The sequence below is a fragment of the Oreochromis niloticus genome, linkage group LG2, assembly GCF_001858045.2.
Source record: "Oreochromis niloticus isolate F11D_XX linkage group LG2, O_niloticus_UMD_NMBU, whole genome shotgun sequence".
Classification (NCBI taxonomy): domain Eukaryota; kingdom Metazoa; phylum Chordata; class Actinopteri; order Cichliformes; family Cichlidae; genus Oreochromis; species Oreochromis niloticus.
In genome coordinates this window covers 22,095,332-22,119,996 of record NC_031966.2, presented here as the reverse complement: position 1 = coordinate 22,119,996, position 24,665 = coordinate 22,095,332, and the positions used below count along the sequence as shown (strand labels likewise).

Genomic DNA, 24,665 nt, shown 5'->3' with positions numbered 1-24,665 from the left:
AAGCTTTGCTTTAAACACAGGATAGGACCTGGTTGCTTGAATGCAGTTGTTATTGTCGCACAGAGGAAGGGAATTATCAGGAGTTTCCTTCAAAAGAGGAAAGTGCCCCCTTCCTTTCTGGAGAAGCAAACAATTCTGTAGTGAAAGAGTTCGAGCAGTCATGAGGATCATCCCTGTTGGCCATTCATTTTAAAAGATCATTTTGAACATTTGAATGTTGAGGAATATACTTCAAATCACTTTCTCAGGTAAGAAGAAAGATTACTAAATATGATGATTTCGGCTGTTTTGTAGATATTTGCTGTAATTTAACTCACATTGTCCCTTTTGCCAGATGATCGTTTTGCCAAACAATATGAACTGAAAGCATAAACTAGTTTAGATGCAAGAAGATCCAATCATAAACAAGACGTATATTGAAAATATATGTTTTATGAAGTTAAATATATTTGTGATGAACGTATGGAAAGTTAAAATATGTGAAGTGAATGTTGAAGAAATGAAATTATTCACAGACTGCCTATTGAAAGACCTTTGTCTTTCCTTTGCCAGACAGAACTAAACACTGTGTCCAAATCTGTCCAATAATTTCCTAAATAGTATGTCATAGTCCATATGTTTCCTATACAGCAGTCATGTCTGCTTTTTCAGCCATAAAATCACAGACTAAACACAATTTCCTGGCTTTCTTAGTAAGCTGACAACTGAATTTCCTTTTTACATAGACTGAGTTAAGAATGTAATAGCAAACTATAAGGTAGTCTTCTGTTTTAAAGGTTGAAATCTCTATTGTGTGGAAATTTAAAATGGCTTTTGGTGTGTGCATGTATAAGTGTACTTTCATGATTGTCATTTGAGTGCTTGCAATGAAGAGAGAACAGTGTGTTAGTGTGTGTGTTTTTTTATGTTTTGACGGCATTTTCTTTGATTGGGTCTTGGTAGTCTCTGCCCAACAAATCACATCACACATGTTGACATATGAGATCGTTCTTACATTTTCAAAAGAAATAATTAGCTAGCATTAGTGATACATAATTAGATAGCAACAAACAAAAACAAGCAAACAAAGGAAAGGATCAAGGGATTTCAAGGAATGGTAAATGGTAAATGGTAAATGGCCTGTATTTGTATAGCGCTTTTACTAGCCCCGCCTAAGGACCCCAAAGCGCTTTACATACCCAGTCATCCACCCATTCACACACACATTCACACACTGGTGGAGGCAAGCTACAGTTGTAGGGAAGGAAGGAAGGAAGGCATTACATTAATTTTGTAGTTTGCATTTTTACACAATTTAATGTAGTATATATAATTTAAGACATTTGAGTGTCTAATCTTAATGTGACTGCTACTCCAAACCGACCGCTTAAATTCAGTGACTATCTGACTAGGCATGCAGCTATGGTATGTGTAGTGGGGAGACAGATGTTGGACGATAATATGGTTGACCACGCCAATCTGGCATCTTGTTGTGTTGTGCAGTGTACAGCTAGACTGTGCCCTTGACTTCTGTGCAAAAAAAACAGATTACCCTGTGCGATGTTACTGTGCATTAGGTCATTATTATAGCATACTTGGACTTTCTAATGTATTTTTCCATTAAGAATCCATTCTGTTATCATGATGCATTATTGGTAGCATTTTGAAAAACTGTTGGATTGGATGTTTTATGAGACTTTTTTTTCACACAGCTCTTTTAATATTCCTTTAATACATCTAGTCAGGATACAATTCCCCACATCTGCACCTTGATTAAAAAAAATCATCTTATAAAACATTAAATCCAGCTTCTAGACTAAAATTAATTAATTTGCGGAGAATATATTTGCGGTTGAAAGGGGAAATTTTAAAGTTTCACTGAGTCCTGTCTAAGTTTCTGCATTCAAATTAGGAGAAAATCACTGTCTGATGTATTCAAGAAACTGTTTTGGAGAAAGCTGCATAGTGTTTTGAAAGCTTCATCTGTAAGGATATATGGCAGGAGGGTGATGAAGAAGAGTGCAGCAGGTAGTTCTAGCTTGCATGCTAGTTCGCTTTCATGTTAAACTGCATGTTAAACTGCAGGAGAACAGCCATTTCCAGCACTGTTTTGCTACTGAAACACACAATTGCACAATGTAGTTTTTGTTTCCACAGTACTTTTTTCTTGATAATGGTACACATCAAACGTTGTTTTTTTCTTATAAACATGACTCTTGTCTTGTAAAGTGCATTAAATGGTAGTGAAAACCTGGAAATTTGAATGTACTAATGCAAATCTGACAACATATTTAAGGAACTTTTAATCCACAAATCCTTAATTTTAACAGATGAAAAAAGGGTTTGGAGAAAGCATTTTGCAAGTTAACTTTATTGTATGGCTGTATGTTTGATCAGAGAAAAATGCCAAAGCAATTAAGAAAAACTAATACAATATTTTACATGGCAGACCTCTGTTTCGATTCTGCAATACATGCATTTTTCTCGTAAAGGTCTGTACATTTAGCTGTGTGCACTGATGGTAGATTTAAAGACTCAAAGAGCTTGTTTTGAAATAGACAAAGGAAACAGACTAGAATTCTTACTCCTTTGATAATGTCATTGGCAATGCACAACCTCCTAGAGCAATATATTTAAGCATATTTTAGAGGTAAAAAGAAATTTAATATATGTGCAACTGCCCTAGCAAATAACCCATATTTTAGCTCGTGCTGATCAAGGAGGATAAAGGCATTTTGAGAGGAAGGGTTTCCTCTCACTTTTGACAGAAGTGAAAATTGGGCATAAGTACACAAAGACATTGCTGCATTATCATTTTCATCTATTTCACAGTAGTAAAAGTTAAACTTATTGTAACTTGTTATACAGCAATAAAATCTGGGAAAATAGTAGTGGGAAGCTAAGGTGCAAAACATTAAATCTGACTGAGCTTTTCCATTGCAGAAATACATAAATCGCCCTCATCCAATCCAGATATAAAAAAGGTGTGATAAAGTATTTGCCACTAATTTTCCTAGTTTACAATGGGTAACAAATGAAATAAAAAATCTATAAGTGGTTTCCAAACATACACACTGTTCTTCTGTCACTTTTACTTTGAAATATGTTCAAGTATATGTTAGGAAGGAACAGTACAATATAATGCCTGACTGTGGAGGAAGGCTTGTAATGACCTTGAAGGCTCATCAGTATGTAGTCTTTTCACTTGTAATTACAGGGGGCTTTCAAGACAGTGAAGGGGAATATATTTTTTCTGCATGGGCACCTACATTGACACATTCTCCCATGCGATTCTGTTTGATGTGAAAATGGCAGACTGCATAAATGTGTGTATTAGTGTGAAATTAATTTCTCATATTTTCTGTTTATGGACAAGCATGAATGTGCATTCACGTAGATTAATGTAATAAGTGCCCCTGCAAATGATCCTAGCATGTAGAACTAGTATTTAGTAGTTAGCTAGCTTCCTGTGTTCTTCATTCAACAAGCAGTGATTTACTTTGTTACGGTGTGACCTCATCATCTAGGCTCTACGATACCCCACCTCCACCTCACAGCAAGAGCAGCCAGCTCACATACACATACAGAGAACATACTCATGGTCACACTGAGACACACAGAACAGAATCGAAGGGGTCTACGCAGAGCTGGAGAGAAAGAGAGGGAGAGAAAGAGCGAGAGAGAAAGCGAAACAGACGAGGCGAAGGGGAGGGAGTGTGGATCATGCATGTGCATTAACTCAGCACAGCAGCAGCAGCAGCAGCAGCAGCAGCAACAGCAGCAACAAACAGAAACAGCAGCAGCACAGGAGGAAAAAAGAGAAAGAAAGACAGAGAGGGGGAACTGGAGGGAGGGTTGTAGTCTCAGGCACAAGAACAATAGCTGCAGAGGACTGCTTTCCATCTCCACTAAAAGAACAACGGAGGAGTAATAGAAGGAGGAGGGGGTGGTCATGATAGTAATGAGACAATAACGGAAGAGAAGAGGCACACTGTAGTCAGTGAGGACTGAAACCAAGGCTCTTCTCTTCTCTGCTCTCCATGTTTTTGGGGACTCAACGTTCCCTTGCCTTATTCTCCAAACCCAGAGGAGGATGTCTGTGTCAGGGAAGAAGGAATTTGACGTGAAACAGATCCTCAGGCTTCGCTGGCGCTGGTTCAGCCATTCATCCCAAGGTTCGGCTGGTGGAGGAGGCGGTGGGGTTGGTGGTGGAGGAGGTTACATTCAGCAGGATGGCCTGGACCACAGAGGAACGCCTGTCCAGGGACGACTGAAAAGTCACTCGCGGGAAAGAGGTGTTGGAGGTCTCCGGAAGACTAACAGCCCAGTCCACAGCATCTTGGCACCAACGCCAGGCCCCACACCTGTCTATGTCAGAGCAGGTCATCAATCATGGCATCATCAGCAGAGCACCATCCAAGGTTCCCAGGCCAGCGAAGATTCTTCAAAGAACAGTTCTTCTCCCAGCACCACAAGGAAAGATGACACAAACACTGGCCAAGAAGATGTAAAGAGTTCCACAGAAGACCCTGCAGAGCTGGAGGCCAGAGAAAGGTATGACTGTTATTAGGTGTTAGAAATTAGGAGACTGGGTAAAGTGCTATAACGGTCACTTTTGATCATATGCTCAGTTGGCAGACTGGTTATGGGATGCTCTTTTACAAATACACGGTTTCTTCAGTTTTCACAGTGAAAATATAGCTACTGAATAAAATAAGCAACTGAAAAAAAGAAATATTACACATTAGGCAGTATCCCCTTGGTTAAATTTTTAAAAAGGGTTTGTTGTTATCAGTTAAAAAAGAGCACAACCCAACTTTAAATAATAAAGATATAACAGTCATACTTAAAAATGGCTAAACATTGTGAAACTGCATTTTAACTTAAATATCAGCTGTGCCATTATGCATGTAGATCCTGTAATTATGCAAAGATTAAATGAACTGCACAGCCATCATTTTCCAGTTTACTCAGGCTGTTCAGCTTCTACCATAGCTCACCTGGGGACAGCTCACTCTCATTGTCCACAGCATGTTAGGCAGGATGAACCAATAAAACATCCTTTTAATTATTCATTGAACTGAAAGCTGAGGCTTTTCCTGCTCCTCTGACTGTGTTGTGGTCCAGGTTACATGCACAGTATTCCTTTGAGTGTTTTTGTTTTAACAAGGCACACTATGGCATTCTTCTATAGAAATATAAAAGGATAGCTGGAAGGAGTGATTACATCACATAACATGTACTGGACCTATAAAAAGAAGAAGCAGTGCAATCGCATGAATTATCTAGACTGCCGAGCACAACTACATCCACTTTATGAGCTAAAAGCTATTCAAGCTAGTGGCTGGTATATGGTTTTTGATTTATTTTCTAGCAGAATGTTATTACAAATCCTATACTGAAGTGAGTTTTACAGCTATAAATCCTTCCCCCTGCCTTTTCATGTTGCGTTTTTCCTCTGACTTCCATGTGATCCTACAGCTTCTTCCAGGAAGTAAATAGGTTAGAGTTCTATATGTGTGTTGCTGTGTGTGTATTTGTGTGTGTGTGCACGCGCACACACTGTCTGGCAGAAGACTAAAAGCACGTCATATTAAAGATGAAAAGACCAAGTTTCCTTTTATCTCGGCTGTGACATTCTAAGGTGAATTGGTCCTTAAGCATCGCTGATTCCTGTACGCTTTTGTTCTGTACACCTGGTGAGGAAGTGAACAATGAAAGTAAACCTTCCCCTATGTTTTTGTACAGAGCTCAGTGAGAAAAAAGCACCTAATTCCCAATACATAGTCTCTACCTACAGCCAAAAACGTGTCAATATGAATTGAATAGATATCACAGTCAGTGGATGGTTTGGTTCTCGGGGAAGAACATGAATAATTCACAGTTAAGGTACAGTTTTGGAATCAATTCAACATCCTGCACTGTGTTGGCATAATTGGCAGATGTTCATATTTTTGAGTCCCTATGTGTGAAAAGTGCATGCATAAAAGATGTGACTCACAGTAAAAATGTGTAACTCTCTGGCTCTCGGGGACCTTGAGTTCATGCTGGTCATGTAAAATACAGCACAGTCGTCACATTCACACGATTCTGAAATATTAAAATGGTTCTGTTTTTGTTGGAGCATACACTCTGCTCTTATGCGTTTGATTGTAGCTTTATTCATTTAAGACATTATCGTGAATTATTTTACATTTTGTTTTGCCAGCCTAACCTGAAAAATCCAAACAGAACTCGACTCTTTGATACTGACAGAGATTTCATCATTTCCCATGTTAAAGTTCGCCCTGTGAGCAAATGCTTTATATGATGAAGAGTCCTATATTTTTTAATCATTCAGTACCATAAATCGTTGGAAAGTAAAATTTAGTCGTGAGCAGTTATTGCAGAAATAAATAGTTGCATTGCATAATGCCACTTTTCAGTCACGGCTGTGCTTAATGGAAATACACCAACTCAATAACTGTGAAGGAGTACTTGCTGGAAATGACTTTGGGATGGATGTACGATGTAGCCTGGTGAATTAGACCAGTGGCTGTGTCACACATCATGGCTCACATGTTCATCTGCAGCTAAGCAGATGTGTGGATGTCACTGAGATATGCACATTCATTTACTCTACCAGCTGGGTGGCCTTATTATGTCTCACATCATAAATCCTTGACACATAATTTGTGACAATCCCTCAGGCTGAATCTCACAAATGAGTTCTGCTGGCAGTGAAAAACACAAAAGTTTTGGCCTTTTTCTACAGCTAGGAAATACCTGTCAGTCATTTTGAGATATATGCCACTCAGTGACTAGTTTTCATTCTTATAATGTCTCAGTCCCACCATTTTCTTTCATTTCATAGTAGAATTCATAACTCAGATTACTGTCAAACTGAATTATCTGGCAAATTCAATGAAAACTGTGCACCTCTTGTGGGTGTATATTTACTCGATTATATGTAATGTGGTTACACTAAAGAGTATAGAAAGACAAAAGCTGACATGTGCAATGAGTATTTATTTTGAGAAAAGTCAGTGACACATTTATGTTGTGGTCTGCAGTGTTAGAATTATTCCCATTCTGTTAACATTCTCTCAAAATTACAAAACATTTACTGTCCAAGTGACTTCTACATACTGTGGAAGCTATTGAATCAAATGTAGTGAATGCCCCAAATGCTGCATCTATATACTGTATATTTGCTCTGTCCTCGTGACTCTCATCCAAATAGCTTCTTTCTACAGTTGACAGAAAATATATGGCAGAAGTTAACCTGAAAGGAATGGAAACCCTGACCTTTCCCACATAAACACTAACAGTGGCTTGAGTCAGTGTGCTGTTACTATGAATGATATCTCAATTCCCTCTCCACCACCTTGGAAAAGAAATACCACCACCTTACCCCCTGTCAGCAGCAGTAATTCAGATAGTTGTCCAATTCTTCATAATGCCACAAGGCTTATTAGGTCTATGTGTGACACATCCAGTTGATGCATCCTATTCGTAAGATATTTGTAAACTGCAAAACACAAACTTTCTGTTGTAATCTTTAAATTACTCCCTCAGGGTTTAGGTGATTGTGTTATTGCCTATAATAAATTGTGAATGTTGTTTGCCCAATCAGCATTCTGTATGCCAAGGGCAATCTTAGATGGAAGCTAAAGATGAAGTGAGAATTATCGTAAAAATTTCTTTGTGCTTATACAAGGCTTTGAGCAATACTGAGAAGACACACATTATGTGCCGCCCACATTCGGTAATTTCTGTTCAAATGAGACATGAATTTTCATGAATTTTCATGAATTTTCCGTGGACACCATAGAAGGGGCCATGACTTGGTTCAGCAGTTTCACTCATAGCCCTTTGCACTGAAATAGATTAAGGAGGTACAGACTGTGATCAATTTAATAATTATGACAGACTAAAATATAAATCAATCACAATATGCACAATTACATAGCGTTGGTAAGATTTAGGAAAATGCCACATTTAATACAGTTAGGGGCTCCCAGCTAAAGTATAGAGACTTTAAAATTACAACTATAAATATTATATAACAAGTACCTTTAAATATCCAGTATATACAACACATGAAGCCCAGGTTCCATTGCTGTAAGATCACTGACTAATTTGTTTAGCCACAAACATCAGATTTATATAAATTATGCACAATCCACAATATGACATCCTCATACCTTATGCAAGTTAACCTGCCACCAGCAAAGCAGTACGGAGATTTCTGCTAAGATCTGCACATTTTTCACTTACAGGACGCCCCCAGCTCCTAATACACACATATGCATGTGTTTCTACATTTGTGAGGACACTCATCTTTTACCCTACCCTTAATCATGTTGTGTATTTGGAGCATGCGTCATTATTTGCTTGTTTTTTTGTTTTGTTTTGTTTCGCTTTCATGACCTCTCAGATCACTGAAAATATTTGGGAAGACAAAATATTACTGCTGCATTCACCCTAATATAAATGGCCCATTCGACCACAGTCACAGCAGATTTTACAAGCTTTGGTAGTAAAGGCCTGCCCACTGTAACAATGGCACAGGAAGAAATAAAAAAAACAAAACCAAAAAGCTATAATTTTCAGGGAGAAAACTATGTTTGTGCAGAGCTGTTATCTCAGTCTCAATGTCTGGATCAAGTTATTATAGCCAGTGTATAAAATTTTTTCAACATAAAGCCCAGTGGCAGTATACTGACTGTCAGAATACAGAAAGAAAAGGATCTCATTGAATATATAGAGCTGGCACAAGCTGTATAAAGCTTTGTAGGAGTTGCTGGATTTTCCACACAACTCAAGCTACTCAGTCGACTTCTGGGGAAAATGGATGCTCTAATCCATTTTCAAAGATTCATTTCACATTTGGCACTCATATAGAGAGATGGAGCTGACATTAGTTGGAATAAGAACGAGAATTTCAACCACATATCTGACACATAACCTTTATAGCTAAAGGGTTTTAAAAGCTGATGACAAAACGACATAAACAGCCTAACAATCCTTCGTGTAAATGCAGTATTTTAAATGACCTGCTCTCTATCATTATTTATTCGTGTACTGTGTATTTATCTGTATCTTGTGGTCAAAAGTTGCACAATTGGGCTACAAGTCCTGACAAATTCAATAAATATTGCATTGCCTCTGCTTCACCTGCGTAGCGGAATTTTTAAATATGCAGTGTCTCAGAAGCAATTAGTCACACTGTGGTGTGATAGCTCTGAGAGGGTGTGAGGAGCATATGACAAGACTTGGGGTGATATGCGCTCACTGAAGGAAAACTGATGTAGTATAAGGTGTTATGATAAATAAGGCAGAATCTCCAATTCCGTTTTTCTTATTGCGTTTTGTCTTATTATTTAACTTCTTATAGATTTGACTTTAAGCAGATGCAAAAAATGCTTTAATTTGTACCGTACAAAAGAAATCTGGATGCTCTCTGACAATGCGGCTTTATGTGGATTGCTTTGTAGTGTGCCTTGTGCAATGTATTGTCTGTACAGCAGCTTCTTTGGAGATGGGTGTTCTAGGGTTTTAGTGCCTCTATAAAACTGGGCTATACCTGTGATGATCCAGCCCACTATTGGAAGCAAAATATACACCTCAGAGCAAATTTACTGCTCCCTAGAATGTGATACCAAAGCAATTAGTGTCGGAGAGATTGGTAGGCATGAAAAATCCTTACAGCATGCCTTGGAGCCAATACAAAGGCAATGCATCTCAGTTTTATGGCCCAACTGTTTATTCAGTCTTGTTTGGTGTTCCTCTCCAAGACTCCGGAGTCAGTGGGGAATATCATGACAGGGCAATAAATTACATTTGAATTTAGCATAAAGTCTCCCAATAAAGCTTAGACCATAGGATATGGTTGCGACTAGTGTGCTGTATAAACAATGCCTGGATGGAAAATGTTTTGGCTTTTGATAGTGAAAGAGGGGAAAGTTACAGGCTCGGCTGAAAATTTTTATAATAGCGTATTAATCAGGATGTCAATAAAACGCCCTCCGTCTTTCCTGCAGTATCAATCCCAGTGCATGCCAATATATTGCTCTGCCAAGCATTACAGGTTTTTCGGTTCATTTGTATTGACAAATCTGTAACTTCACCGGTTTATGCAGCTCTCATATCAGCATATGAGTAGTAATGAGCGGGGGACATAAAGTGTTGCTTAAAATAGCAGTGACATTTTTTTTTCTTGAGCACTATCAGTCTTTACACAGCAGAATCACCATGAGATGACTGTAAATTCCCCCAGAGAGACGGCTTGGGTGTTTATGTAGCATAACAAACAACTCTAAATGTCATTGAATAGACTTTTTCTGTGAAGGACACCAAAGTGACTGGGCTGCAATATTTGCCATGAGTGTGAGGGATTACTCGGATGCCTATAAAACAGCATGTAATCTAGCAGCCTATGGGGACGGGGACTCAGCCTTGCCACAATGCTGTGAGGAACAGGCTGGTTCACTTGTTAAGTCGCTGTTTTTTTGGAAAACACACATGCACACCCAGATATGCAGAGGCACACAGGAACAGACAAAAAGGCATGCGCGCATTCTCGCTGCAAAGCTGTTGCATTGATTGTGCTGCTGGCTTGTCCCATTGGACTGCAGTGCTTAGTTATCCACTTATGTACGGAGTTTAGTCCATAAGAGTTTTAATTTCAGCTTAGAGTGGCAAGAAAGATGCAGATTCACCGCAGGGAAAAAAGGATTCAGGAGTGCAATGTGTCCAAATACGCTCTTTTGTGTCACTGGTAATTTGCTGTTTATCTCGCTGTGTACAGCTATTTAATTTTGTTTTTAGTTCATATTTGGACAGAAAGAGTTAACAGCGAGTGAGAGTAATACATTTTCTTGAATAATTTGTCGCAGCGCTACTAACTTGTGTTTCATGTCTTCTAGAAATGGAGTCGCTGCTCCTACATTGGTATTAGATTTCATGAATGACAAAATCATGCAAAAAAACCCCCCAAAACAGACAAAAACATATAATAAAAAAAATCCAGATGAATGGCTGAATTAAACAGATCACAAGCACACAAGCAGATCCACTGAGTGAACACAGCGGATCTGCTGATATGTCTATTCAGCAGCATATTGTGTTAGCTCATCTCAAACAAACAAAATATAATCTTTTTTTTCATTTAAAAGTAGTATATTTTTGCTTTGTTGCCTAGGCAGCTTTTGAAATTCAAAAAAAGTCTCTTCTAATTTTCTGATGATGGGAAAGGTATACAAACTCAGTGTTCACTGGTTTGCATCCTAATTTCTATTCCACTGTGATCTAATTACACCATTGCCCAGCCTTATTTCTGCATTACAGCTTATTCATGGACAAACCCTGTGATCCATTGCACGGTGTTGTCAATATCGGAGCATCCGGCCCTTAGTTGAATGGCTGAATTAAAGAGATCACATGACATCTCTTGAATGCTAAGAACCCTTGTGTTCCCTCAGTGGATCTCCCTGCATATTGTGTTAGTTCATCATAAACAACCAAACAAACAGAAAAACATTTAAACATGTCTAGATTCCATACCTATAGGGAGGGGCAAACTATTTTCAATGCTGTGTTAAAAATGCAACATGTTGATTATATCGCACAGACTGTATAGATGCTGCAGTTATACAGTCAGGGTTAATTGTTTTTATATTTTTAAATTACACCACGTCTTTTTACTTCCTCTCTCTTTGCTCTTCTTCCACAGGTTGGTTCTTAGCACCTTCTCCAGAATGAATACCAATTCCTCAGATGAGTTTTTCCAAGCCACAAACCATGCGGAACAGACATTCCGGAAAATGGAGACCTACCTCCAGCACAAGCAACTGTGTGATGTCCTCTTGATAGCAGGGGACCACAAGATACCGGCTCACAGGTTGGTGTTTGTGCCTCTGTCTGCTTTGATTTCATTGATTACTTACTGCTTTAGATCAGAGTTAAAAAGAAGCTCATCTGGATGCACTTCGTTAAGATAGCAATGCAGGCAGTCAGACTTTGGTCTGGGCCACAGTTTGCAATAAATTTGGTCAGTTTGATCTATATGGGGAATAATTGGATGAGCTTTGAAATTCAAAGAAAGTCTCTTCTGATTTTCCGGTGACAAGAAAGGTATGCAAACTCAATGTTCACTGGTTTGCATTCTAATATCTACTCCGCTGTGATCTAATTACACCATTGCCCAGCCTTATTCCTACATTAAAATCTATACATGGACAAATATTCTGATCCACTGCATGGCATCTCTTGACTGCTGAGAACCATTGTGTGGATCTGCATGTATGTCTATCCACACAGTATATTATGTTAAGGATCTGGTACGTTCCACAGTGCCAGTATCTTAGTAACTTAGTTGCCTGAATTTTTATAGCTGGATTTTTAAATTCTACTTTCAGATACAATCACGTAAAGCAAAGTTTAAACCATAAAAATCCATATTAGAAACCATAAGCACGTGTGAATGTATGCTGACTGATTTATTCATTCACGCTTCCTTCATGAATCCACAAGCTTGTTGCTTGAGCTTGCTAGACAAATTAGTTAACATAATTACAAGTCTGACCATTGTAGCTATTAGCATAACATACTGTATGTGGGATAAAATAATTTATCACAGGCTGACAAAGTGGAATCATACAGTGGTGGAAGGGGGCTATAAATCACTGTAAAATGGAATAATTACACTGACAGTACATTATGAATATGGTGTATTGAGTCATGTGAGGCATGCTGTTTGTTATGAAGCAGAGCTTCATTTGGGGGCACTCTTAAAACCACAAGAACATAGATCTCTCACCAACATGTAACCCAATTCATTGATCTTTTTTCTTTATGGCAGACTGGTCTTAAGTGCTGTGTCGGACTACTTCGCTGCTATGTTCACCAGTGACGTGAGAGAGGCGAAGCAGGAGGAGATAAAGATGGAGGGAGTGGATCCAGAAGCCCTCAGATCCCTGGTTCATTTTGCCTACACTGGTGAGTGCTTATAAAGACATTCACTAGCCCTTGTAAGTAGTTATGAGACTTCTGAAATGCAGCATGATTAAAATGAATCAATAAGACAATTCATCATAGAGCTGGCAGACTGGGCAGGACTTCAACACAAAATTGCTTCTTCTTTTTTTTTACTGGGCAAATGGCCATTTGGGAAATATGCTTTAATCAAAATATCCACTTTTTACAGTTTAAAAATTGCATGGTAAAAATCATAATAATGGCTATCCCTGTAAAAGATTTTAAGTGATTTTATTATTAATGCTATAATTTAGCTGTTGATGCCTTTTATTTGATTCAAATGTTAATCGCAAAACTGCTTCCATGCAGTTTCAGTCATGTGTTGTTTTTCATGTAGTTTCCATGTTGTGACATTGCAGGTGTCCTTGAGCTGAAAGAGGAGACCATTGAGAGTTTACTGGCAGCAGCTTGTCTCCTCCAGCTTTCACAAGTCATCCAGGTTTGCTGTAACTTTCTGATGAAACAGCTTCATCCCTCCAATTGCCTGGGAATCCGTTCCTTTGCAGATGCCCAGGGCTGTGTGGACCTGCTTAATGTGGCTCATAACTACACCATGGTAGGACTGTGAACAGAGCCAGACCACATTTTCATGGTGGGCTGCATTATTCAGATCATAATAAATAATGGGATTGCACTCATCGTTGCACACACACACACACACACACACACACACACACACACACACACACACACACACACACAGGGAATTCTTTAATCATAAAAGACATAACTTTAATACGAATTTTAAAAAATTTAGTTTCATTACTGTGCACTCACAGGAAGTAATAACCAACCGAGTTCTTGACACCGCTTGTTTGGATTTATTTGTTTAAGATATGCAATTACTCTACATGTCTGTGAGAAATATTCCTATTGGATTAGGATTCACCCACATGTTCGTCAGATAATTTCTTGCTGGTCATGCAGAACTGACAGCACAAGACAGGCGTTATCTCCTAAAGGACATCTGCTCACTCTGTTTACACAGTCCCCATCCGAGACCAGGAGGTTAATCTAATCATAAAACTGCACAAGAGGCCCAGCTTCCTGTTCAGTCACTTCAGTAATGAGCAGGGATGTTCGGGCTTCCTGGAAGACTATCCTCTATCCTCTGAGTTGAAGATTTTTGTTTTGATAAGCTTGTTTTTTCCCATTACAGCACGGCAGCTTCCGACACCCTTTTCCTTCATGAAAGAATGCTTTAATGTTCCGTATATACACGTTTAATATTATATAGTTTCATATTGCAATATTTTTACAGCTGTAAAATACTTTGATTTCCACACAGCATTTCAATTAATACTTGAAAATTTCAGTTTTGTAAATTAATCCTGATCTTGGAAAATAATAAAGAGCAGTCTTTGTTGCAAACCAGTGAAAATTACATAGTAATCAAAAGTTTTTGGAAGGTAATTTTCCCCAGCCTCGCTCCAATTAAGCATTCGTTTTTCAATTACTCTTTCGTTAATATCCTGTGCTGCTGGTCTTGTTTTCTGAGGAGTTTGCTCGACTGCTGTGAGTCTGCCAGTATCTACAAACACATCCTTTTAAATGGTTATGAAACAAACTTGGCTAAGCTTTCAATTTTGTTCTGCTCTTCAGCATTTGCAGTTACAAATGTATTGGTTTAACGCAATGTCAAAGAGCTGGATTGAGTTTCTCCCTCCTCTTTAGCACCAGAGATCAATAGATGTCCCTCATTTCATTAAGGCTCTCCTTGTTAAGCTCTTAAAACCTGCCCTCAAAAGATCGGACGAACACTGTAATGTGTTGCACGTTGATGATCAATAGCATGCTTGTTTCTTGTAATTACTGAACATGCTTTCTACAGTGAGCACTCGATTTGTTAAAGATAATAATGATGAATCATTTACTGCTTTGTTTAAAGCATAAACCGTGCAGAAAAATGGCCAAAGCTTGCTCTGTGTGGCTAATGTTGGACATACCATAGATGCACATATGAGCAGGAATGTTTTATATATCATCTCTAATGGAACTGCCCAGAGACAAAGACCTTGAAGAGGTAGCCATGCAGTGCTGTAATATTGCCTGGGCTTCTGGCCAATATATGGAAGATTAATCTTTAGAAAGGCAATAGAAAACAGCTTCCATCAAACTTGGAACTGGACACGCCATTGGTGGGATTGTAATGAAGGTTTCCAGAGCCTGTTTTTCATTAAAGACTTATAAAGGCTTATTGGTATCATGTATGATCAGCAGAAAAAATGCCATATTAGCTTAAGAGGAGGCTTTTTGGAGCGAATGCTCTATACCAGATTGATTTGTAGTCTGTTGTTATGTGGATCATTTTATTTACTGAACTAAGTTAAACAGATGATGGCTTCATCTGTTCTTTGGAAAAAAATAATTTGAGAAATGGAGAGCGATTCACTGCGGTTATCAGTTATTGGAGATAAAGACCTCCAAACTGGCACTCTCTATCTCTTCACGTTCATTTTTCTTCACCTCTCTGTCCTTGTGCCACTTGGACCTCAGAGGTGTAGAAACATACACAGACACACACAAAATGCTGCACCAAGCGTACTCCTCGGCTAATAACTGATGATTATCTGTCTCCTCTGCGTCTCCGCTGTGTTCCAGGAACACTTCCTCGAGGTCATTCAGAACCAGGAGTTCTTGCTGCTCCCCACAGCTGAAATTGTTAAGCTGCTCTCCAGCGATGACATCAACGTTCCTGATGAAGAGACGATCTTCCAAGCTTTGATGATGTGGGTGAGGTATGATGTCCAGAATCGACAACAGGACCTCGGGGTGCTTCTTGCTTACATCCGCCTACCCCTACTTCCTCCACAGGTGAGACAGCCGATCAGGACTGTAAGTCGCTTATGCTTGTGCTAGAGTTTGTGACTGATGATTCACATGGTACAAGTCAGCTTGTGAGGTGTGATTTTTGATCTTTGATAGTCTGTCCAGGTTGTAACTCCTAATTTTATAACTTTGTTAACATAAAACGAATAATAAAATGAATAGAAATAATATCCCTAACACTGACAAACCAAGCTGAAGGTTTGTGTAATACAGCTATACCAGTCTAAAATTAAATTGTATATTTACAGACTGTAAATATGCTGTTTATGTGATGTAAAATTATGCTGTATTTCTGCAAGTAAGCACTGACTTACAACTTGGTCATCGTGATTTAAATAACCTAACAGGAAACAGATAAGCGTTTTTGACAGATATGAAGCATGAACATATCTATGTGTTTTTTTTAAATGCTATTTTATTTTCACTGACAAATTGCTTTCCAAAACTAATTATGTTCAAGTTATTTTTTTATTATCAGTATGCAGGAAAGTAACCTGCAGCATTATTGTTTGCAAAATGAAAAATATGCAGAAGATATGATACATAAGGTTTTTCATCCATGGCTTGGGAGATGCCATTTGCTGCGAGGCAAATAAACAACAGAAATGAATCATTGTTCTTTTTTCTTCTCAAAACTGGTAAAGTTCTTTTTAAGTCTCGCAGGCATAGCGGTATCAATGAATAAATGCAAAAATATATGAAAGTGAAATGTCTGAGAAAACCCACATAAAAAGGAACTTCACTGCAGTTTCTGTGCTGTGCGGAAATGTAAGAGTGCTACCATTTCTCAGAATAGAAAGAAAAGTTTAGCTCTCCTGCAGTGCATTTACAAAAAAGAAGTAAAATCATGAAAATACAGTATGTTTGTTATGTTTTTGCTGTTTTATCTAATTGTAATAATTGATATAGTGACTTCCTTTAAAGTAATAGTTTAATGATAGACAAAGATTAAATAATTTTGTTTTTGCTTTCACCCCATTTTAATTAAAACATATCATAATCGTAATTTTCACTGCTGTTTTGCAGTTATATATATCTGACATTTTTTCCAAAGGAATTTCAAATCTACACATTATATTTCAAATACCATTCCTACAACAGAGATTTAAACAGAAATTTGTGGCACACATTATAATGCAGCTAACTTTATTTTTCTTGAAACATAGCTCCTTGCAGATCTGGAAAACAACAAGATGTTCTCTGACGATCTGGAATGTCAAAAGCTGCTAATGGAAGCAATGAAGTACCACCTTCTACCTGAAAGACGCCCAATGTTTCAGAGCCCAAGAACAAAACCTAGGAAATCCACTGTTGGTGCACTTTATGCTGTCGGAGGAATGGATGCTACCAAGGGTAATTGACATAGCAAGTTACTGAAAAGATTCTGAAGACGGCTTTGCCAGATGTATAAAAAAAGAGAGGGCTAGCTTATACACAATTGTTCTAAGTGTATGGCAACACAGGTTATTTAAATTGCGGTATTTTGTTTTATTTCAGGCTCTACCACCATAGAGAAGTATGACCTGCGAACAAACACTTGGGTCCAGGTTGGAGTCATGAATGGGCGCCGGCTGCAGTTTGGTGTGGCAGTGATAGATAACAAGCTGTACGTGGTTGGAGGTAGAGATGGACTGAAGACATCCAACATGGTGGAGTGCTATAATCCTGTAACCAAAGTTTGGTCCACCATGCCCCCAATGTCAACACACAGACATGGGCTTGGTGAGTGATTGGCATATAACTGGTGAACAGCATATTGTTATTTCCATCTACATTCATGCATTTTTAGTACTATTGGTACTATGTCTGTGTTCTGAAACTTCCTTGCCTTTCAACGCACATACATGGAAAGAACAATGTAGGAAAACATGCCTTACTTCTTTTTCAAGTGGAAAGCTAGAGGTAAGAAGAGCCTTCCGTACAGAACAGAACAGGAAGCAGTGATAACAGCTCTGATAATGGTTAAGTCAGACACAGTATGAAAGGTGGACCTGGGGTAGAGGTGGGTTGCAAAGTAGCTTGCAAATGCCCAATAACTGTAGGAAGTTAAAACAATTTAAATAGCACATTGCATATCAGATTTCCCAAATTAATGCATAGAGGGTATCAGGTGAACTCCTTGCTACTGTAGGTCATCTTATCTGCCAGGATTGTGCTTGACTTTAACTTTGTGACTTTGTCTTGAGTGTTATGCTGGCCAATGCCAACTAACTGGAATGATCATTTCATTACAAACTGCAACTTATCAATTTTCAAAACAAATTCATTAACTGCTTTTATGTCATGATGAAAACACTTTTTCAAAGACATCACACATATGGTTGTATATGTTTCAGGTTTCAGCTCAGTTAACCAAGCAGATGTTTTGAAACACCAAACAGGATACATGTTTAGTAAGGTCACAATTGGTAGGCTGTTAAGAAAAAAAAAAAAATCTTTGACGTATACCTTTGATATTTTTTCCATTCCCCTATCAAAGCTTGGCAAGCTGTGCTGGCCCTGCTCTTCCTTACCCTTCCCTGCCCAATAAATCTCATATCAGAAGCATTTTGATTCACAGTTGAAACAGGTCTGGGTAACAGAGGAGGGAGATCTTGTCAAAGCATTCAGCTCACTCACACAGTGTGGTCGGAGGTATCAGCAAGCCCAGGAGATCACACTGTACAGATTACCTGCGCTGTCTTTGATCTTTCACGTACCAAATATCTCTTGGTGCTTTGCTTATCTTGTGCATATTTTCATTTTGAATATGTTTTAACTTAGTGTCTACCAACATCCCCGCATAGCCATTTCCTGCTGTGTGCTTTATGGGTAAAGAAAAGCAAAAAATGTGTTGTTTTTTTATTCCCAACCCACAATCCAGCAATAAAAAGAAGCCTCACTACAAGACCAGTTTTCATCTGACAGTGTTTATGTCACTCGAGGTTCTCTGAATGCGGTCTTGCCCTCATGTTTCCTCTAAATAATTGAACTCTCACCAAAGGAAATAAGGGTTTTAATATAAAAATCCATTGTGCTAAAGCACCCTCTGCATTGACGCTGGTGGAAATAACCATTCCTGTGTGACTGGGGGACGAGGAATAACAAAGCAGTTTTATAGTCTTCCTGTTTTCTGAATAGCTTTGGCCAGCTGGTTGACTCACTCTGCTCCGTTCTAAAATGAGAAACGTATCTCTGCTCAGACTCTCTAAGAATAACATTCACTTGGAAATCTTTGGACTCCTTTCACTGATTATTCTCTAAGATGTGTTTAAGGTTTCCATGTTCGAAAGCCTTTTCATGTAATTTTGGCAAAAATGTTTGTTTCATTTAACCTCAGTGAGGTAAACACATGAACATTTGAAACAACTTAATAAAATTATGCAGACAAAATCACACATGATCGAAACACGTACATAAAATATTAAAATAATCTTCTCTTTATTTCGTTTTTTAATAGTAGCAAATATTTATAGCGTTTGATTTTCCATATGCAGTTATCTAATGGGACAATTCATCTTATTTATCTTTACAGCATTAATTGTTTGGATAGCATTCATTTCTTATTTCTATTTCTGTAGGTATTGCTGTGCTGGAGGGCCCCATGTATGCTGTAGGAGGCCATGACGGCTGGAGCTATCTCAACACGGTGGAGCGCTGGGACCCACAGGCCAGACAGTGGAACTACGTGGCCAGCATGTCGACACCACGGAGCACCATGGGAGTCACAGCACTTAATGGAAAGTAAGTTGCTATGACCCCCATCTTTGTCTAACCTGTTTGACTATCCCATCATAGCCTTTTAATTAAAACGTGCAACCTTAAACTTTAATGCAAAGTGTGCTATTGTATTTCCGCTTGCCTGCCTCTAAAGCCATTGCCCTCTGCAAATTAGTACTAAGAAGGCAGACATTTGCAGGCAATTCACACTTAAAAAGGAAGCCTAATTGGAGTATGCTCTTTTTTTAGGGTGCTGCCGTCCATAAATTTCATTTTTTTGCTTGACTGCAGTAAACTTGCATATAAGGATAGCACAGTTAGTCTTTATTCCTGCATCTCTTAGTCAGTTTTAGCTAGTGATTTGCTGGAACAAATGTTTTTGCAGGCAGTAAACTTGCAGCTGGATTTGAGCATGAAATAAAACAAGCATGGTTGTGTAACTCACAGTGCAGTGGTCCAGGAAAAGCTGGAGCGCAGTATTAATGCACTATTAGTTCGACAACATTATACTTCCTTTGTGGTCTGCGTGAGATAAACTCCAAGGTGGCTGTGCAACAGTGCAGCTCGGAGCAAAGGCTGTTCTGATTAGTGTGGTAATTTATACAGTATAATCTAGACTCCATAAATGCAAAACACTTGATGTATTTGTATGTATTAAATGCCTTACAACACAATTTAAAAGTAAATTAGGCAAATAACAGACCAGCTCTCAGCCTAATTTGAATATGTTTGTGTGCTGAAGGAGAAAAGAGGCTGCTGCTCCTTTACATCCTGTATTCGGTGTTAAATATGTTGCTGAGTTATTTCTGCAGCTAGGTCAAAAATAGACAACAAGCAAACTATTTCTCCAGCCTGTGCTTTCTTTCATGTTTGGCTTGTGAGCTACAAGCTACATTTAACCCACTGATGTTATCTTTTCTTATCTAAGAAAACTATCTTTGAAAAATGTTCTGCTCAGCGCCGTATCGTCTAAAATCGGTCTTACTATCACTGTTCTGATAATGTTTAGATAACAATTCTGCTTCAAAGCATGCAGCGGCTACTCATTTGTCGAATAATTGTTTATATTTTTGCTTAATTTACTTTAATCTTTCAGATTATTTGCAGTTGGTGGTCGAGATGGAAGCTCTTGTCTTAGGTCGATGGAGTGCTTTGATCCACACACCAACAAGTGGAGCATGTGTGCACCGATGACCAAGAGACGAGGAGGAGTGGGTGTAGCAACATACAACAACTTCCTGTACGCCGTGGGCGGACACGATGCCCCTGCTTCCAACCACTGTTCTAGACTCTCCGATTGTGTTGAGAGGTCAGTAAATGCACGTCCTCATCTCCAGAGTATACAGAAGACAATAGTATGTTTGGACTGCTGTTCATTGAACTCAGTAATGGGTGGGGTCGAGAAAGGAAACTTTCTCAAAGGAACAAAAAGGAGCTCCTCTTGATCCCCACCCTGTTCCTGCATTTGGAGACAAGTCTGCATTACGCAATACCCTATTGTAGAGATCATTGTTGCTACACATGGTTTTATGTTATAGTATCTGGCACCATCTGGTGGCCACAATATCCACTTTAGTCCAAACCTGAGGTAAACCCGTTGGCGTGATTTAAATACACGCGAGTCTGTGTTGGCATAAAATACAGACATAATTTTTTCTAGGACACACATTTTACTCAGATATTTATATATATTCTCTCTTGTCATGGTGATGCACTGGTCAGTATTGTATAACTTTATACCTCCTGGTTGAGTAGGTCCTTTCAAGAGGCTGAAACTCCAGATACATCTGTAGTACAAAGAACAACTTTACTGCTCGACCCACATGTTTCAGCCTGTAGCTGAAACAGCCTGTAGCATTCTGGTATTATGCAGTTCTTCCATGGTGAGTGTGTCTCACAAAGATAAAAGGTTGCGCAAACAGAGTAGAGATGTCTGGCACAACTTTCAAGGTACACAGAGAAGAGCAAAAGTTGAAAGCGGTACAATGTTGTTCTTCCATGAGGAGCGAGTCTAAAAAAGATAAAATGTTGCAAGGCTACAGGCTGAAATGTGCTGGTCAGGCAATAAAGTTGTTCTTCATACCGCAAGTGCTGCTGGAGCTTCAACCTCTTTAAACTTTTGTTCTTTTCTTTGCACCTTAGTAGCAGATGAAGTTGTGAGTAGGGTTTTTCAGTCTTCAATCTTCCTGCTACAGTCCAAACACATATTTGGTAGATTAAGTTGTGATATACTACCAACTACCATATACTTGTGTATATGGTGGTGTGTAGTTCTCTGTGTTAGCCCTGTGACCTGTTCAGAATGTACCTTGCCTCTTTAACTTTGCCAGCTGGGATAAGTTGGATGAGCCGTTACAAGAACAGGCAGTTATTCATCTGTTAAATTCAAATATAGTATGTAGTACCTGCTCAGCTGCATTATCATGTGATCGTGGCTGTTTCACATTTTCGATATACATTGTTACTGATGTACTTTTAACAAGCAGCACACAATACTTAATAATAACAACCACAATTCACATTTTTTTGTGTGTTTTTTGAGTATACAGAAAAATGTGGTTTTTTTAGTGGATGAATTTTTAAACATTTGAGTGACTGTTTTGTTCATAAGCATAAAAAGTAAATCAAATGATGTCTCTTAACTTCCAATATGGACAAACAGATGAAAAAAAAAATCTTTCTGTGGAAAATTCTGTCTGATGAGTCAAGTTCTCCCTGGACCGAGCATCTGCCAGCTGCTTTTGGAAAGACAGCTTTGTCTTTTGCTTTAATGTTTCAGTTTAGTTCTCTGTGACCATTCAGACATCTGTGATTAAAGAGGAGGAACATAAGGCCGTTCCAATTAGTGGGGATGAGATGCTGTTAGACTGACTGAGTAAATGAACTTTTAGAGAAAATGTTGTTTCGCCATACTAAGTAATGTAATCCAACGCCAGTTGTTCAACCAAATATTTTAATTACAGGTATGACCCAAAGACGGACACCTGGACCACCGTGGCTCCCCTCAGTGTTCCCCGGGACGCGGTTGGTGTTTGCCTGCTGGGTGACAGGCTTTATGCAGTGGGCGGATATGACGGCCAGTCGTATTTGAACACTGTGGAGTCCTACGATGCACAGAACAATGAGTGGACTGAGGTAATTGCATTAACTCAATTTAATGAAACTGCAAAAACACAGTTATCAAATATATTCCTACTATTTTAGATTAAAAAAGTATGAAAAAAATCCAGCTGAGAAAAATAAAAAGTTTAAAAAGTTATAAAAAGAATAAAACTTTAATAGAACTGCAGATATTTTGCTAGAACAGTTATAACCAACATCACTGCTCCAGTTAAATCTGAAGTGACTGAAGCCTATCAATATTTTATAGTTGCTTTTCTTTTTGCATGTTTTTTTGTTTAAATCTTGACCCTTTGACCTCCTTATCAGCATGAAGTAAAACAGGATTTTTTTTAAAAGGCATCCTTACATGAAAGACTGCATGTTAACCTCTCTGTCTTCCTGTAGGAGGTCCCTCTTAACATTGGCAGGGCAGGCGCCTGTGTGGTGGTGGTGAAATTGCCTTGAGCGTTTTGTCTCAAAACAGCATGGGTAACAAATGAGGGAGCAGCAAAGAAGAGTGGACAAACAAAACAACAGATCAAGGACGCATCCTTTGAGAGTCATGCTTTTATGTTTTCTTACTTTAACTCGCCTCTCCAGAATTTTCAGAGGGAAACACAGACAGAGCCTTGCCCATAAACCAGTGTTGCTATCATTAGTGGACATGCCTGCCCACTGGGAAGGACTTGTTCAGAAACTGGAATGCACTGCACATTCTTCACATTCTCGACCAATCAAGAATTTTCATAGACTCGGCCAAGCTGCTGCGAATCAGCGCCAGGCCTTTGTTGTACGGCTTTGTTATACTAGTTTTATGAAAAGTGACGTGAATGTCTGCAAGATTACATTTAAAACTTACAGTCTGAACAAATAAGCCAAACTCCAGGTTAGTTTACATTTCTACGCAAACATTTCATACCAGTATCATCTCACACAATATATTTTTGGGATTAAATCTTCATTTATAGCCACTCTAATGAAAATTGTTGTAACAAATAGAAATAACCGTACCAGTGTCTTTCCTCATGGGTGGTCAGAATCACTTCTGAAGCATAGACCACTGTGAACACCGAGGGTTGAAGTAAAGCAATGAAATGATTTTTTTTTTTCTGAATAAAATATTTAGACATTTTATTGCTTTTATTTTGCTTTTTTAAGCCTGTAGCTAAAAAACACCAAAGTCATTTGCTTGTCTTAGATGTCTTGTTACTAGTTACATGTTCTAAAAGTTTACAAATTTGTGAATTACAGAAAAATATATCATATTGATATTTCACATTGCTGTACAGATTTTTGTGAACTTTCTGAAATGACATTTGTGTTTATAGGATCATGCCTAAACCAGTGCCCTCCGATCACTACAGTCATTGCTGTTCATTTGGCTTCCTTCCTGGGCATGCTAGCCGAGTGAATGTTTCATTTGATTTATATAATATTATATATGAAGATCATTACCGTCCTGTCTGTATTTTTAAGGATATAAGACCTTCTGAGTTACATAGATCTTTTTTTTCATCACAAACCCTTGCAGTGGAATCAGGTGCATCTAAACCAGCTATGTGAATCTATGACAGCTTTTATTCAACACGTTACCTGCAGCACTAGGAAACCTGATTGCCACAGCACTTCACTATTGCAAATGTTTCGAATTTTTACATTTGTAGTTGGTATATCTGTTTAGAAAAACGAAACATTACGACCTTCTTCATAATAATTTGTAACTGTAATTCGAACACGTTTTGGGGCCAAATGCTAATGTTTTTATCATAATTTTGTACAGCATGAGAACCCATAAATAAACTGACTTCAGTCTTCTCTGCATGTTCAAATCCATGTTTAGAGCTGTGGCCCCACACCGGGCACATTTTCTTTACTCTTGTTGTTCTGCTTCAAGTAAACATAACCGATTCTTTGACTAAATAGGCTCGGAAGCTGCTTTGCTGTCTGTCAGCGGTAACCTTAGTTTTGTTTTCGCTGCAGTGCCCTCTTCTTAAATCAAGCAAGCATGTTTGTTGATATTGCTGTGTTTTTTCAAT

General features: G+C 38.5%; 1 protein-coding gene across 3 annotated transcripts; it reads left to right on the top strand.

The window, feature by feature from the left end:
- Positions 1-103: 103 nt before the first annotated feature.
- On the top strand, positions 104-24,448 carry klhl4 (kelch-like family member 4). 3 transcript variants are annotated; one of them, XM_003444712.5, is made up of 12 exons: positions 104-248; positions 4,067-4,533; positions 11,696-11,863; positions 12,824-12,960; positions 13,359-13,555; positions 15,601-15,813; positions 16,995-17,181; positions 17,326-17,550; positions 19,389-19,551; positions 20,624-20,836; positions 22,491-22,662; positions 23,035-23,094. In XM_003444712.5, exons 2-12 carry the CDS (start codon positions 4,073-4,075, stop codon positions 23,092-23,094), a joined length of 2,196 nt encoding a protein of 731 aa, XP_003444760.1. In that variant the 5' UTR covers positions 104-248; positions 4,067-4,072. The 3 variants fall into 3 exon arrangements, with proteins under 3 accessions (XP_003444760.1, XP_005467638.1, XP_019221148.1); XM_005467581.4 differs by lacking the exon at positions 4,067-4,533 and having other exon boundaries at positions 109-248; XM_019365603.2 differs by lacking the exon at positions 104-248 and having other exon boundaries at positions 1,232-4,533; positions 23,035-24,448.
- Positions 24,449-24,665: the final 217 nt, after the last annotated feature.